General features: G+C 42.6%; 1 protein-coding gene and 1 long non-coding RNA gene across 2 annotated transcripts; both read right to left on the bottom strand.

The window, feature by feature from the left end:
* Window positions 1-876: 876 nt before the first annotated feature.
* LOC147603745 (ABC transporter C family member 11-like) lies at window positions 877-1,788 on the bottom strand. The gene is made up of 3 exons (XM_086796309.1): window positions 1,420-1,788; window positions 1,116-1,257; window positions 877-989 (listed from the first exon to the last, which is right to left on the bottom strand). Exons 1-3 carry the CDS (start codon window positions 1,585-1,587, stop codon window positions 877-879), a joined length of 423 nt encoding a protein of 140 aa, XP_086652435.1. The 5' UTR covers window positions 1,588-1,788.
* A 965-nt stretch (window positions 1,789-2,753) lies between these two features.
* LOC147603744 (uncharacterized) lies at window positions 2,754-3,185 on the bottom strand. Its single transcript, XR_015265576.1, has 2 exons — window positions 3,031-3,185; window positions 2,754-2,930 (listed from the first exon to the last, which is right to left on the bottom strand). It is a non-coding gene; the product is annotated as an uncharacterized LOC147603744 (long non-coding RNA).
* Between the last annotated feature and the right edge of the window lie 14,010 nt (window positions 3,186-17,195).

Below are 17,195 nucleotides of genomic sequence, written 5' to 3'. Positions count from 1 at the left end.
GAAGAAAGGTCCCGAGATTTAGGGTGCACAGCAGGATTGAGCCAGACAGCCACCATTGCTTTACACACCATTTCATGGTTTCAACATGCTGGAGCTGACAGAGCTTCTGACCAGAAAAAATTTTGATTTTCATTGTTGGGGGGCCTTGCCGCTGGCAATCGGATGGGCAGGCACTACACCTATGCTCCTATTGGATACTATTCCTGTTTTCTGTTGGCAGTGGGCCATTCCCAGCATAGATGGTAGATTTCATAGTCAATGAAGCAACATTGGGAACGTGAGACAGCCATTTTCAGCACATGGAGAGTACATGTCTGCATTCCAATATTAAATACATGGATAAAAATGGCGATGGATAGTATGTGCCTCAATGTAAGTACACGTTGATGGATAGAGATGTGCCTCGGCCCTCTATGTAAGTGTATCTGCATTGAGTGACTGTATGTGCCCGTGTGTAAGTGTATTCATTGAGATACAGGCTCATGGTAGATATCGTTGCTACAGAAGCAACGTTCGGCATGTGACAGCCATTTTAAGCACATGGATAGTATATTCCTGTGTCCGGACATGGATAGTATGTGCTTCTATATAAGTACAAGGTGGTGGATAGTAAGTGTCCCTTTGTACACTGTACAGTGTAAGTTTATTCTGACATTAAGTATATGGATTGCCTGTGTGTAAGTGTATTCATCAAGTTGCAACCTGTAAAAAGTATTTTCTGGATTTGTTTTATGCGCTTTAGTTGTATCTCGATAAAAAAATCTTTAATTTTTCAAAGAAAGCGTGAAAATTTTTGAAGTCGTAAGTCGGCAAACACTCAGCAACATGTGCATCGGAAGAACTTCAATTATGTGTGCATTGGAAATGAATGTAGTATTAACAAACCTTGTATTTGGTGGTCTCTTTGATATCTGGAAGTATCTCTGGTAAATCGAGAACCCTTTGGAGCCTCTTCATAGCTATGATCGCTTCACCAGCATATTGCACTCCTGCTCATATATCAGCATTAAGCAAGCAAAAGAAAGAAAGTACAACATGAGCTTGACAAGACGAACTTTGTATGCCCTGCAAAATCAGGAAAACCTGGGTTTTTCAAAAATTGAATTTCATGATACCTATGGGTGCATTTGAAAATATTCTTGAGAGTATACTGAACAATGCTAGAACTGTGAAAGCAGTCCCTGTCTGAATATGGCCACCATGTAGAGCAGTGTAGGTTCCGAACGTTGCCAATGATGCCATTGGTGTTGCAGCATCCTATCTCATAGGAGGAAAGTAAGCAAACCGGACTTCAGAAACAACATAGAGCAAAAACACCAGTAGAATCGGCACACACTTAGTCCTCGTAGGGTTAGTTTGAATTCATGCATTTCATATCGTGCATGTTTGGTTGAGCAAGTGTGAGCAATTAGTGATTACTTTTAGAACAGATGTGGAAGCTCGCAGAAATGAAGCCTTTTGAATCCAATGCAGCTCCATGTCCCGCAAACCTGAACCATTTAATGGAAAACCAATCCTTGGAGGTTGTTGATGCAGATGTAATGAATCACTGGAGCTCATAGTAACCTTTGGTACACATGCAGTCATCCAGAAAGAAAAATGGACGAGAGAGCATTTGGGAAGAAGGGACTATGTCATTTTCAAACCTTTAACTGTACTAATGAACTTTGTTGTCCATCCATTGAACTTTAGAACCTTGATTCCAGTTAGTATCTCCCCAAGCGTGTGCACACGTGTGTCAGTGAACTGAATAGACTTTTGTCGGATTTTCTTGACTGCATGTGCCATAAAAACCTGTTCATGAAATCAAAATGCTCTCTCAGGCAGATCTTATTGTTTGGCTTGCCATGGCCCATGTGCATCATGTGTGACATGCATTCAAGGTTTCGCATTTAATGTGCATGCACTTCTGACTGTGGTGGTTAATTAGTCAAATGCTTCAGGCAAGTCATTTTCTTAGCCATGTATTAAATCTAAATTGAAGATACTTACTGACAAAGGCATGGTGAGAAATATAAGTAGAACACCAGGAATGGCAGAAACACCAGCTTCAATGATAGAAAAGCCGGCTACTATTGTGATCTCCACCACGGAAAACCAAACTGTATGCAACACGTGAAACTCTTAGATTGCATTGCTTCTGTCAAGGGACTAGGTAAATCATTAATAGTTACTAATAATGGCTTTGCAGCAGGTAGTACTGAAGGATTTCAAGCACTGCAAGGTACATGTAAATCTACCAAAGTGGAAGAAAATACTAGCATCTAAGAAACCAGTGAATTTACCGAAGTGGAAGAAAGTAGTAGCATCTAGAAGCTTCTGAGTGTCATTAGTGATCAGGTTCATCATTTGCCCGTTGCTAGAACTCTTGATGAGAGTTGCTGTTGTGAGCTTACACATCTGAAAACACAAGCCCAGATGCAATATTAAGGTTCAGAAGACACCGTAGTGCATGGACGCCACTGGTGGGTTAAAAAAAAAAGTAAAGATCCTGCTAATCAGTCAACAATGTTGCTCCTCAACACACTGGGAAGAGGGAGATGCCATGGTTCACCCTTAGGCAACGGAGAACCTTGGTGTCCATAGTCTTGGGCAAGTGGGATTTGAACTCATGCTCGTGAGTTCAAATACTTACCAACTGGCCTACGAAGCTGTGGTCACGTCACTGGTGGGTCATTTAGTTGTGAACTCAAGTAAATTCCTACTAGACAGAAAGGACCAACCTTCTTAAAGACTGCAGTTGCAATGGCAGCCCTAATCTTCATGCCAACCTTCTGACTTAGTGTGAAGCACATGTGGAGGCCAAAGCTTTGCATCAATGAGGATAAAAGCATGCCAAACACCAGCGTTGCTGATTGGAGAGGACGAATTGAGCTTCCAGCGTGCTTTGATTCCTCCACCACCTTCACTAATCCCTTCAGTATAAAGACCTGCATTGCATTGTTTTCACAACTAATTAATTGAAGGGAAGAGGTGCATAGGATGCATGCTTATGTCTGCATGTATAGCGCAAGCCTTTTATATACGTACCTGGGCAATGAGGGGTATTATCCATAGAGGCTTAAGAAATGCAGCTATTGCCATCTCTCTCCAAAAAGCATTGTGCACGATCTTCCACACCGGTGTGTGATCTCCTGTGAGCTCGAGCTCATGTTTGACAGATTGCTCCCATTGATGCTCACAGTGTTGAGCTGCCTCCTGAGGGTTCATGTCATATAAGTCATTTTCCTGCAAAAATCAATGATGCATCCATCAGAACACACGCGTGCACTCAGAAGAAGCAAGTGTATGTGGTAACATATTGTCGAGCTGCTACGCGTGTCGTATGTACATGTTCATGTATGTGACACTACCAAAAAGGTACATGTGTCTTTATAACGGTACACGTGTACATACAACAATGCACCATACAATGCCTCTTGTATGATTAGATTAAATTTAGTGTTAATGAGCAAGCAGTTTCGAAGCTCAACTTAAGAGAGTGCCTCACCTTGAGAGGCTTGCGGTTACCCTCACGGACGAATGGAGAAGCCCAATGCCATGTGACCAAGCTAAGGAGGTTGGCACGAAGCTCAGGGCTGGGGGTTGATGAAGCAGGTCTAGGGCTAGTCATGTTGTGCTCTGAGGTGATGAGAAAGGAGAACACAAAACAGGAGTGATACTCTCACCACCCTACTCCATGCAGAGCTTTTGTAGAGTAGAACGTGTGAGGATAAGGTGACGTGGATTTTACTGGAGGTGATTAGATGCATATAACATAATATCAACAAAATGGGTCCAGGTTATTAGATGCGTTTAATATAATATCAACAGAATGGTTTCTTAGAGCGCCACTACCCACTATTACATGCAGAACTGACTGCACAAGGTTTCAGCTGAGCTTGACTTTGTTTTTTTGGCTCTCTTTAAACAATTAAATAAATTGGGAAGCTTGGAAACGGAAAATGCATTAATTAAATGAGTGTCGCGTTCGATATTAATTTCTGTAATTAGTACTTTTCTACTAATCATGATTAGATCAGTATATTTAGTATCGTTTCCACTGATATTAGAGATCGTCCAATCTGGTAAATTGAGATTGAAGCTTGCGAAACAGTGCCGGCTTGACTTTGAAAAGGTTCTGGTAAATTGACGTTTAAACGGTGCCGGCTTGACTTTGAAAAGGTTCTGGTAAATTGACGTTTAAACGGTGCCGGCTTGACTTTGAAAAGGTTCTGGTAAATTGACGTTTAAACAGACTTTGAAAAGGTTCTGGTAAATTGACGTTTAAACAGTGCCGGCTTGACTTTGAAAAGGTTCTGGTAAATTGACGTTTAAACAGTGCCGGCTTGACTTTGAAAGGGTTCTGGTAAATTGACTCTGAAACAGTGCCGGCTTGACTTTGAAACGGTGCCGGCTTGACTTTGAAAAGGTTCTGGTAAATTGAGATCGTCCAATCTGGTAAATTGAGATTGAAGCTTGCGAAACAGTGCCGGCTTGACTTTGGAAAGGTTCTGCGACTCGTGAGTCCTTGGGAAGTTGGGTCTGGTCAAGATTTAAGACGACGCATCTGCATCATGACTGCGGCGGGCGGCTACGGGCAGTCACCAAAAAATATATTACTAAATCCTGTAATTTTCAAAGGGCTCTTCTAAATTTCAGTGTTCGAAAAAAACCCGGGTTTAGTGTAATTTGCACCTGCTGCAACTTCTGAAAATTACCTTCAAATTCTTAACTTGAAGGTACAAAAACCTGCAAAATTTGGGAAATTTTAGAAGGAAAACCTCCAAAATTTGAGAAATTCTTCAATTAATAATTTCCCAAATTTCTAATGAAGGTTTTTAACTTTTTCAAAGGGCTCTTCTAAGTTCTAATGGATTTAAAATAAGGCTGCACGCGTTTATCATGGTGCACACCCAGTAAGCCTGCACGTTCTAGGAAGGTTTCGCACGTTTATCATGGCGCACACCAGTGCTCATGAAAAACGAATTTTTAAGCAAGTGAAAAAACCCCCTACTTCTCATTCAAGCTGGGATTTCTATTATAGGCCGGTTTTGAAATGGCGCCATGTCAAGTATGTCGGTTTTTCAAAGCCAAAACAACAATCATTTCGGTTTTTAAAAGAGAAGCTCTTAGCTGACCAAAAACCATTTAAAAAACACAACTCTAAAACTAATCCTCTTTTAGTATGTTGCCAAACAAAGCTATTTACATAAAATAACCACTCATAGTTGGAGACCAACTCAAATTTCCTCCCGCTTTCCCATTTTGTACCCATTGAGAATACCTTCAAGAGTCCAATGCGAGTCTAATGCATGTTGACACATAACCGATCACGTAGCTCGCATCACCACCGTTTCTTTTAATAACTAACCCAGCAAAAGGGCAGCAGTGTCTCCTCTTACCATCACTCCACGTCCCCAGGAGGGGGGTGGGGTCTTGCAACGGCCAGAACTTGGGTATATAGTATATACTATATATATTTTATGTCCTTTAGAGTAAGGTATATAATCCTTGAAAAAAAGGGAAGACTTTTGTCCTATAGTGAATATCAAGTTTTAGGATCAAATTATCTCGTTTTTTGAAAAAGGATTAGACATTTTTTTTTCCCTTTAGGTCCAAAGTTTGCCTTGATAAAATACGCTAAAGGGCGGTTTTTCATGAGCACTGGCACACACCCAATAAGGCTGCACGTGCCAATATGTTGTAGACTCATAGTAGGGCTCTATCTTTTCTAGGAAGGTTTACCACAAGTTGCCCTTCACTTATCTCACTAAATTTCATATGTTCATCAAGTATTTTATATGCTGGAATTTCTTGGAGTCGAAAATTTCAAAATATCATTCAATCACAAATGTTTCAATACCATAACGGATCATGAAAAGCTACTTCAATTCTAATGTCAAAATATAATGGTTGAAGATCAAATAAGATAAACCCTAGAAATCAGTATTATGCTGTCATTACATTCACATTACGATGGACTTTTAGATCATCCCAGGTGACATAGATTGCATCCCATTCTACTTCAAGAGGGTCTTTGGCATCATTATAATTGCCAAGCAACGTGCCCTACTTCGTCCAAGACATGTTCTCTTCAGCCTAACCATTTAAAAACCTTACATTATTTAATATTAATTATTAACACATAATTTTTTTTAAAAATGAGTGCCCTTCATGTGCAAGGGTCACTCTTTTGTGGCCTTTCAAATTGAAGGGAAAAATCCCCCCCCCACACTTCTCTAGCAATACTTGTATTGCTCTGATAATTCTGTTGTTGTTTGCAAGTCAAATTACATGTAGAAGGGCTCTCCAACCTTCACAATCATTTTACTTTTCAAATTACATTTAGGTTGAAGTGCTCTAAGCTTTTGTTGGCTTCTAGAGCAGCATCAATAGAAGTCTAATAAGGTCAAAATCGTAATTGGGTGGGAACTTTTGGTGATTTTGAAAGCTTATGAGAAATAAATCTACAACATGTGTATTAAAGCGAAATGCCTTCTTATTTGGATGGTCTTCTTGAGCATATCAAACCGATTTTACTCTTGTTGACAGTCATTTTTTGGACAACACCGATCCTCTTGGCTCAGATCGTTAATGGAGGGATAACACTCACTCTTACTTTTACCATGATAACACTCACTCTTACTTTTACCATTATAATCACCATCTCGTAGTAGCTAATTGGTAGTGACGATAGTCCTACACCATCTGGTTAGTAGTTTTGGACCACTGTTGTAACTAAACAGGCATCATCACATTGAGTGCCATTGGCATGATCTTGTAGTAGGCCAAGCCCTGCATACTATAAGTGGTTGGCTATTGCATAAGAGGGGAATTCTATTTTTTGGGATGAGGAAGCTCAATTCTTGGGAGATATAGCTCTGCCTTCTTTCTCAGAGAAAAAGACTGATAACTAATATGCATTGGTCTTGACGCGTGATTTTTAATACTCCTTACATAGCTTAGCTCTCTCATTTTTTGGGAGATATAGCTCTGCCTTCTTTCTCAGAGAAAAAGACTGATAACTAATATGCATTGGTCTTGACGCGTGATTGTTAATACTCCTTACATAGCTTAGCTCTCTCATTTTTTGGGAATTACATGCATTATGTCTTTACGAGAACACACACAATGTTATTAAGAGTAGTAACATATGTGGCAATAGAGGAGTGTGGTCCAACATTTCCTCTTCCCCCTCCTCGACGGTAAGGTCATCTTTGCTTAGGAAATGGGACCATAGGCTAACACACTATTTGCTAGCATAGGTGATTGTTGATTGTGCATTCTTCCATGGTATTCTTCCATTGTACCTATGGCATGCGTGTTGGTTTGGAAAAATAGCACAGTGTGGAATCATCTTGCAATTACATTGTACCTATATACTTCGATAGCATGCATGTTGGTTTTGAAAAATAGCACAGTGTGGAATCATCTTGTAATCCTTCTTAAGATCTCCATGATTGTTAAATTGTTTGTTTGTTTGGAAACATAGCACATAGTGGAATCATCTTGTAATCCTTCATAAGATATCCATGATTGTTGAATTGTCTATTTGTTTGGAAACATTGCACAGTGTGGAATCATCTTGTAATCCTTCTTAAGATGCCCATGATTGTGAAATTGTGTGCACCAAGTATCCATTCTTCCAACCTATCAAAGCCATCAACTACTACACCCACTGAGGCAAATAGTTGGCTTGAGTTGTGTGTTTGCATGCCTTGGACGAACCATTCATCTATGTGGGTTATGTTGGCATCCTATCCACACTGATTTGAGCGAGCCTTGAGGGTGTGGAATTTCATGGCATAATCTTCTACAAGTACGTATTTTTGCTTTAAGTTTCGTATCTAACAATTGCAAAGATGTTTGGTCCATTTGAAACCTGAGCAAGAAGATTTCTTTGAGATCGATCGACATTTGTGGGGATGTGATTTTGATCATATTGTGATAGCCAATCAATGGCTTTCTTGCCCAAAGTTCCACAAAAGGCTAATTTTTCGTTTCATCTAGAATTGTGGGCCTCGTCTCATTTGTCGACCATATGTTTTTAAATTGTGCCACATGCGTGTCCGAGTACTTCATGATGATATTCTACTATGCTACACCATGATGTGTGTCGGATAAGGCAGAGTGGTTGGGTAGTGGGGGACGGGTGGAGGAATTAGTGGAGCCTATTGTTGTTGGTTTTCACTATTAATTTCAGCAGTTTGGAATGGTACGCCAAATGAGTTGTTTAGCAAGAAGTTCTGTGCAACCTCAAGTGCTTGGCCCTCCGTGAAGTGGTTATTTCTCTTGTTACATCACCTTACGCTGCTTTTCTGCTGGAGTTCTCAATGCTCGCCACTTAGTTGTTGGTGACTTGATACACTAGCCATGTTCTGGCTACTATTGATCATATCTCCTTTCATCCTAAAGGGTATGCAGGTTTTTCCACGAACTAGCCACATTTTGACTATTGATCATTTCTCCCTTGATTCTAGAGAGTATGAAGGTTGTCAAGTCATGTTTTGGTGTTGAGGTTAAACTTCACATGCATTCCGCTCAATAAGGAAAGCAATAGTCTAAAATGATCTAAGTGAATTCTATGTGGTATGTGGAAGTAAGACTAATGGCTTTTGGGTATTTCGGAGTCTAGTAGTGTGTCCATTGGTGTGAACACACCCTTAGGGTGTGAACAACCCTTATTAAGGTCTAGGCTAAAAGATGAGGCTTGGTGCCTATGTGGAAGTAAGACAAATGGTTGTTGGGTGTTTCGGAGTCTAGTACACCCCCTTAGGGTGTGAAGTCCTTCTTAAGGTCTAAGTAAAAAGACAAGGCTTGATGCATATAGAAGAAATGTACATGGTGGAAGTATTATCATAATTTATTCATCATTATGTTGTGCAATCTCTCTCTCCTTTCCCCCCCCTCTCTCTCTCAAGCATCATGTAATCATACATGGTATTAGAGCCATCCACCTCTCACCTTTGTTTTCCATCCCACCATGATCATGCTTGGATAACCCTTTTCTCCATGAGATCATGCTCATCTACTTCTTTGTGTTTATAAGATTTCTACCTTTTTTTTAAGGGTTTTTGTATTTTTAGGGCTTGTGCATTTTTGATGCCCCTACTCTATAGCACCCCTATTGTGCATTTTTGTTGCCTCTTTTGCCCGCCATGCAGCACCACACATGGTTGTGTTTTCATCTATCCATCTACTCACTATTGCTATCGCATCTACCCGACATACATTGCTGTATTTTTTGCTACATAAGTTGTGTGTTCTGCTATCCATCTGCCTCCATGAATAAGCAACCACAAGATCATACATAAGCTGCATTTCTTCTTTGCTACATGGGTTGTGTTTTTCCCTTCATCTGCTACTACAGTCCACCATGCCTACACTTGGTTGCAACCTAAAGCAAGTAATGCAAGCAAGCGAAGGCTATTAATGCAGGCAAGAGGAGGAGTTGCAAATTAACAAAATGCAAGCATTTTCATCTACAAAGACCAATTAGCAAAACACAACCATCTACATCATCATCATGTGTAATGATTCTTTGATAAGAACTTCAATGGATCAAAATCTCTTCAGTGTTTGGCTTGAATCCTTCAAAGAGGAGGCACAAGCTGCACAAATAGGTGCTTCAACTAATGTTGCTGAGACAACGAGCTCCAAGTTACATTTTCTTGGAAATGATGATGCAAAAGGATCTTCATCGACATTGAGGGTAGACTCTTCTTTCTCAACTTCTAGTCCTTTTTGTTTTTAGACTTCAAGGGTTCTCTGGCCGGGATATCCCCTGAAATCTGAATATTTTGTAGTCATGAGTTCTCTACCCAAGATGTCCCCCAAAATCTGAATCTTTTGAGTTTCTTTTTTGCAATGCTCCATGATTCCCTTTTACCTTGCCTTGAGCACGTGGCTGGAGAGAGAGAGAGAGGTAGGGAGGGAGGGAAGGGAGGGGGGTCTTGATAGACTGATGTAGGCTGTCTTTTGTCTCCTGAGAGGTAGGACATGACCTTTGAGACTTTTGCATTGATCCATGTTACATGAGCCTTTGAGCCATGCTAGTTAGCCTCTGAACCATGTTCATGAGTCTTTAACCCAATTGCGAGGAGTATGTCCTCATTTCTGAGCCATGCTTATTTGCGTTTGAGCCATGCCAGTTAGTCTGTGAGCCATGTTCATGAGTCTCTGAGCCAATTGCGAAGACTATGTCCTAATTTCTTGCTAGTGTTGGAATATTGAGACTATTGAAGGTTTGTAAGGCACTCCGAAGGGGGGTTTGTTGGGTATTTTAGAGTCTAGTGGTGTGTCTATTGGTGTGAACACCCCCTTAGGGTGTGAACATCCCATATTAAGGTCTATGTCAAAAGATGAGGTTTGATGCCTATAAAAGCAAATTATGTACATGGTGGAAGTATTATCATAATTCATTCGTCGCTCGTTATATTGTGCAATCTCTTTCCATTACTCTCTCTCTCTCTCTCTCTCTCTTTCTTGATGCCTTATTCCATGTAGCTCCAAGATCTCAAAGGATAATGTAGAGAAAACATTTCTCAAGATGCTCTTGGTCGTAAAGGTATCAGTATAAAGGAGACAATCGTGGTCAACAATTTGTTGTATATGTGAACCAGCCAAATAATAGGCTAAAAGTATTAAACTATCTCACATAATTGCTGGAAGTAGCACTATACTATCAATGGGGAACTTTTAAGTGAACTCGAAGAGCACAATGAATTTGGTTTGCCTATTACATTTAATGGGGAACTTTTAAGTGAACCCCAAGAGCACAATGAATTTGGTTTGCCTATTACATTGCAATGCCATGACAATGAGAATTGACTGCTCGGCAATGGTGAGTAATAGTGGTTAGTGGTGAGTAATAGTGGGTGAGTGGTGAAGGCAAAGCTATGTCATGAGAATAGTGGTGAGGACTCCCAAAGTTCCCACCTTCTTAGAAACTTTGCCTCAAAGTGGAAGAAGCAAGGATTTGACCACGTGTGGAATTTCAAAGAGCTATAAATAACCCCTTGCGCTTGCTGTGCTGCTTCATACTTGATACAATGGCATTGAGGTTGCAGGCAGCTTCTTCCTTCACTAGCAGCAGCTCCTTCCCCAAGATGACTCCTGATTGCAACCCTCCCCCGCCCAGCTTTGCGCTCTCCACCTCCCCCATCACCGCCAACCCGCCAGGCGCGGAGGCGCTTCACATGAAACATTTCGCCCCGCCGCCGCTTCACCAGGCCCTTACGGCAGCTCCCGCTCCACCCTCTGTCCGCCAACCCTCTTCACCTTCCAGTTCTCGTACTATCAAGGGTCGCCTTGCCGCTGGCGAACGCCTCTATGGGGCGTTTCTCTGCAGCTTCTCGCCTTGTATGGCGGAAATCCTGGGATGGGCGGGCTACGACTACGTGGTGGTGGACATGGAGCACGGTCCGGGCGACACAATGGCTGCGCTGCAGTGTCTACACGCATTGGCGGCGACGGGCACCCCAGCCATCATACGCATCGCCGCCAACGACGCTGTGCTAGCCAAGAAGGCGCTGGATTTGGGGCCAGCTGGCATCATGGTCCCCATGGTGCAGGACGCCCGGGAGGCGGCCGAGGCGGTAGCCTCCTGCAGGTACCCACCTCGAGGGATCAGGGGAGCGGCGTACCCGCTGGCGCGCGCCTCTAGGTTTGGTCTGAACAAGGCCTATCTGGACACCGTAGAGGAGGAGCTGCTGGTGATGCTGCAGATCGAGAGCGGGGAGGCGGTGTCGCGAATCCCAAAGATCGCGGCGGTGGACGGTGTGGATTGCCTGATGATCGGCCCGCGGGACCTCAGCGCCAGCGTGGGCTGCCTTGCGTGCCCGGAGAGCCCCGTGGTGAAGGAGCTCCTGCAGCAGGCTGAAAAAGCCGTGCTCGCGGCCTCTTCTCATCAGTATGTGCGTAAACAGAGACGTGTGTATATGGCGGGAATCGCCAGGCCTAATGTAGATCCGCCGCCGAAGCTCCACGCTCGCGGCTACCACATGGTGGCGGGCACCGTGGACGTCTCCCTCTTCAGCAGCGCCGCCCTCGCAGACGTCCAAGCACATAAAAACCGTGTCGCAGCTCCTCCTCCCAGTGAGCAAAGCGGCACCTCCTCACTCACTGCATGGTTTTCTTGAGGGAAAGAGTCCAACAATTAAACCATATCCATGTCATCCTGACTTTCAAAGATGCACATAACGCTTTGAAATTTTCATGTTAACTTCCACAACTTACTTTCTCAATGATAATGTGAGTGCAACCTCATATGGGTGCATCTAAAAATCTCTTCCATGGCTTACTCTCTCAATGATGGCATGAGTGTCGGCTCATCGGTGCATCTATTGAAGAGAGAAAGCATACTATCTGTTGAGATCTGCGCCTTTAGATGAATTCCAAGAAGCCAGAAATGAATAATTATATTTATAAACATGTATCTAGAGGGGTTCATCTAAAAATATGTAAGTATACCACGTGAGTTTAATTGAAGGGGTTTTTAATTCAAATTTTTTTGTTGTAAATTTACATAAATGGTTTTTTAAATCAATTAAAAAAAAGATGTAAGTCCATGAAAAAATTTATAGGTAAGGGGTTTTTAAAACTTACTTTCTCAATTCTCACAACGATAATGTCTTCCACAACTTACTTTCTCAATGATAATGTCTTCCACAATTTTCATATGGGTGCATCTAAAAATCTCTTCCATGGCTTACTCTCTCAATGATGGCATGAGTGTAGGCTCATCATTGGTGCATCTATTGAAGAGAGAAAGCATACTGTCTGTTGAGATCTGCGCCTATAGAACGGAAGAGTTGAGAAGGCAATTCCAAGGAGCCAGAAATGAATAATTATATTTATAAACATGTATCTGGAGGGGTTCATCTAAAAATATGTAAGTATACCACATGAGTTTAATTGAAAGGGTTTTTAATTCAAATTTTTTTTTTTGTTGTAAATTTATATAAATGGTTTTTTAAATCAATTAAAAGAAAGATGTAAGTCCATGAAAAAATTTATAGGTAAGGGGTTTTTTAAATATCCCTTGAATGCACGTGATACATAGGGTTTCTAAGTAGTGCACCCCCCCGAGATATGTATATACTAAGTAGTACATGGCTAGGACTGGTAGAGGTATTCAATGTCAACCCCACTATTTCTCTCTCTCTCTCTCTCTCTCTCTCTCTCTCTCTCTCTCTCTCTCTCTCTCTCTCTCTCCAAAACCAAAAAAGTGAAACTACCAATTTTCAAATGAAAACATATTTGCTCTAATGTATTAATAAAACAATATCAAAGAAATAAATAAATTATATTTGCTTATACTCATTAAAATTGTTCATGGATAAACAATATATTATATTAATATTCAAACAAGTATTCTAAAACCATGTACAATTTGAATTGAATTTCATTGGACTTTCTAAAATAAAAAATATTAAAGGTTGAATCAAGAGGTTAAATTGATTTAGCTCACTATTTATTCTTTCTTTATCCCTCTCTCTCCCCTTCCCCCACCCTCTTCCTTCTCCCTTCCTTGCCCTATCCCTCTTTCCTCCTATGCATAATCTCTCTTTCCCTCTCCCTCACCCTTCCTATGCATTGTCTCTCCTTTCCTCTCTCCTTCCCCCACCCTCTTCCTTCTCTCCTTCCTTGCCCTATCCCTCTTTCCTCCTATGCATAATCTCTCTTTCCCTCACCCTTCCTATGCATTGTCTCTCCTTTCCTCTCTCCCACTATTTCTCCCTTTCCCACTCTCCCTTCCTCTCTCCTTCCCCCTCTCCCACCCTCTTCCCATTCTCTCTCCGACCACCCTCTCTCTCTCTCTCTCTCTCTCTCTCTCTCCTCCACTCCCACTCGCCTTTTTTTAAATAAAGAGATTCCCTCCCTCCTCCATCCAACAGAGAGAGGAACAAAGAGAATGGAAGAGAGAGGGAAAGAGAGTCATGCCATAATTATTTGAGAGGGAGAGGGAGAGAGATAGCAAGAGGGAGTGATAAAGAGAACAACATGGAAACATTACATCCTTAGGATTGAGGTTACTGCTTCCAATTGGAATTAAAACCAAGTTCATAACTGTTATTCACTATCATCTTTACTTCTATGGGCATCACTTATCCTCTAGGGTGAATGCTTGGTGTTGAGGTATGACTGCAGAACATGGATATCCATGCGATCAACCTCCTAGAGTTGTCGCCTAAGCATGATATTTATGGCCTGCTTGAACTTCGCGTGATCTAATGGATTGTGCCAGTTGAGCGGGTTAATTGGGGGATCGACATCCTCTCCCTGCTCTTAGGGTGGTGGTGGGGGAATTTTACCATCCCCCAAGAGTGTGGGGAATGGACGTCGAGGGATGGTTGTGACGAAGGTGGAGGGGTGGCTGATGTGACGAGGCAAGGGTGCCGAGGGTTTTGGTAGTAAAGAATGGGGGAGGCCTGGTTGATGTCGAGGGGGGTAAGTCTGTTATGGTTATGGGAAGGCCTAATTGGAGATTGAGGGTCGTAATGGAGGCGGAGTGGGGAGGTGAGGGGGTGTAGAGGACTGTGAGGGGAAGAGAGTAAGTGTGGTGGTGCTGGGTGGGGGTGGGGGTAGTTTGGTGCTTATGCTAGGGTGAGAGGAGCTGGGATGAGGGGGTTTATGCGGGGGAGATGAGGGTGGAGGATGTTGATAAGGGTGGGTGCTTGGGGCTCCTCCACCACGGTCGTCGTTGTCGTCTTTGTCAGAGGAGGTGTTGTCGGGGATTTTGGAGTGGAAAGAGTTTTGGCTTCTTGGGGGGTGAACTCCATGGGGATGGCCATATGGGAGTCGTCGAACTGCATTATCCTCGTGGATTGTATCACCTCCATTTGTAGATGGCATCGATGGTAGAGAATTAGAAGGCCCTCAGCTATATACGACAGGAGCTCATATCGCAGGAGGGATTTGTATGCCGCATATACGATATCCCAACCAATGCGATGTAGGAATCAGAGGGCCTCGATTGTTCGAGGGGAGGGGTAAGGGCATAGCCCGTCTGGGACGGTGAGGTCTATTGGGTTAGTTTGCTTGGCAGGTTACCTGAAGCAAAGGAGGTGTGCTCAGTTTCATAAGATTGGTTTGGAGGGGATGGGCAAGGAGTTCAAAAAATATGGTGGGGTGGGTGAAACACAGTTGGCCATAAAGAAGAAGGTTTCTAGGAGAGGGAGATGATATGAAGCAAAGTAATCTACTCCAGGTGTATGACTATAGCCAGATCCGTGTGACAACTCTGTAGTAACAGGGCCCTGTATAATATAGGAGCTTGTGCTCCACCTTATGATTATTTTTCATAAAGCTGTGGATGGTGTCCACTCACCTGTTTCATTAAGGGCTTCTTGAGGTGGGATAGCTATGTGGGGAGCTTGGCATATTCTTCAAAGCGGCCCCCAACTGCGATGCTTCTTCTTCTGTGGGTGGGGTGTGGGGGGGTGAGGACTTTGAGGGAGGAGTCTGAGTGTTCAGCCATTGGATGGAGGATAGGAGGTAGGAAGGTGCAAGCTCAAGAAAAAAATTGGCAAGGGTTTGGCTAGAGAGAGAGCAAGGGGTGAGGAAAATGAAGTGGTGGGTCCCTTTTTATAGTTTTGTAGGAAGGACATGGGCATGGCAAAGATTGGTATGGCTATGGCAACCAAGAAGGTAGGGACATACCTTCTTCAAGGTATGGTCGTGGCTTGAAGTTGGTACGAGCGTGGCTTCTCTTGGGAACGGCCATGGCTTCTCTTGGGAATGGCCGTGGCATAGTGGATGGAACGCGCGCATGCTCTTGATAGTGAGAATAGTATGGGCATGGCTTCTTTAGGGGGCATGACATTGGCTTCTATGTTGAGATATCGAGCTCAACTAGTGCTACGGGGCAGGCATTGATGACCCGCCTGGGTGATAGCTTCCGCATCTACACCACTGGTATGGTTGGCGTGATATGCGGAGAGTGAAATGATAGGCTGTGTGTGACAGCCATTTTGAATTACTAGAGACTGGCATAGTTATAGCGCCAGCTCATTTAGTCGGGTTCACATTATGGACTGACCCTTGTATGTTGTAGTAGTTGAGTACTAACCCATATAATGTGTACTCTTATCTTTATGTTATGTTGGTTGAGTAGAGGAGAAGAAGATAGAAAAAAATTCAGTTATCCATCTCTCTCTTGTGTCTTGCTCTCTCTTGTGTGTGTGTTTGCTTGCTAGGGTTTGAAGCTCTCCCTCTCCCCCACATTCTCTTTTTAGTATGAGAGCCTGGTTCGTGTGAGAGCTAACGAGGTAAGTAAGAGGCAAGAACAAGCAAGGAAGGAAGAGGTACTACAAGGGTAAGCACACCATCATCTCTTTCCCCTTCTTGGTTTAGGTACAACACCCCCTCAGTAGCTTTGGGAGCTACACATCTCTGATTGAGGAGCTATCTTCGTAGGAGGAGCGGAGCTACAAGCAGGTATAGTATTTTATTGGACAGTATTTTTTTAGCGAGATTCACGTTTCGGGCACGTTGTGGGCCCCGTTTCGTCACTGCAGTGTATTTTTGACAGTCTCTGGAAGTTCTGGTGGTGGTAGAGAACTATTTTTGCTCGAAATCTGGTTACTGCAGTGCAGCATTGCATTTTTGAAGTACAGACAGGGTTTGGTCATATTGATATTGGGTATATGTACATGTACTCTGGTCACATTTGGTGACACAGGCTATGCTAAAGTACCGTTGCTGTGCAGCAGTTACAAGAGATACTATTGTATCACAAGAGATACTATTGTATTACAGGTTGCATACAGAAGCTGTCTGTTTGTAGGTTATTTGATTGTTGTAGGAAAACATGTCTGATGGAATTAATCATATTGTTAGTGAGAAGTGGATAAGAATAACTTCCATGCTTGGAAGTTTAGAACGACCAATTTTCTAATGGAAAAAGGCATGCAAATAAAATGCCTAATGGTGTTTGCTCACTTTCAAAGATTTAAAGCCTTGGTCGAGAAGGAAAAAGACATTCAAATAAAATGCCTAAGATCAGATGGTGGGGGAGAATATTTCTTCAATGAGTTCAGCGATTTCTTGAGAAAGCAGGGAATCAAGAGGCAGTTTACGTGCAGGTGCACTCCGCAAACAGAATGGTGTTGTAGAAAGGAAAAACATGCACATTGCAGAAGTGACACGTGCCTTGATGGTGGCTGAAAAGAATATGTCACATTACTTTTGGGCAGAAGCAATAGTAACTA

The sequence above is a fragment of the Cibotium barometz genome, chromosome 63 (assembly GCF_041138505.1).
Source record: "Cibotium barometz isolate CiBa-2024 chromosome 63, ASM4113850v1, whole genome shotgun sequence".
NCBI lineage: Eukaryota > Viridiplantae > Streptophyta > Polypodiopsida > Cyatheales > Cibotiaceae > Cibotium > Cibotium barometz.
The sequence above is the reverse complement of the archived record's forward strand: the minus strand, read 5'-3'. Positions and strand labels throughout refer to the sequence as shown.

Coding starts and splice junctions, on each gene's coding strand:
- LOC147603745 (XM_086796309.1), bottom strand. CDS start 1,587: ATGACTGCATGTGTACCAAAGGTTACTATGAGCTCCAGTGATTCATTA. Junction 1,258..1,419: donor CTTCCACATCTGTTCTAAAA/GTAATCACTAAT, acceptor CCTATGAGATAG/GATGCTGCAACACCAATGGC. Junction 990..1,115: donor ATTTTCAAATGCACCCATAG/GTATCATGAAAT, acceptor ATATATGAGCAG/GAGTGCAATATGCTGGTGAA.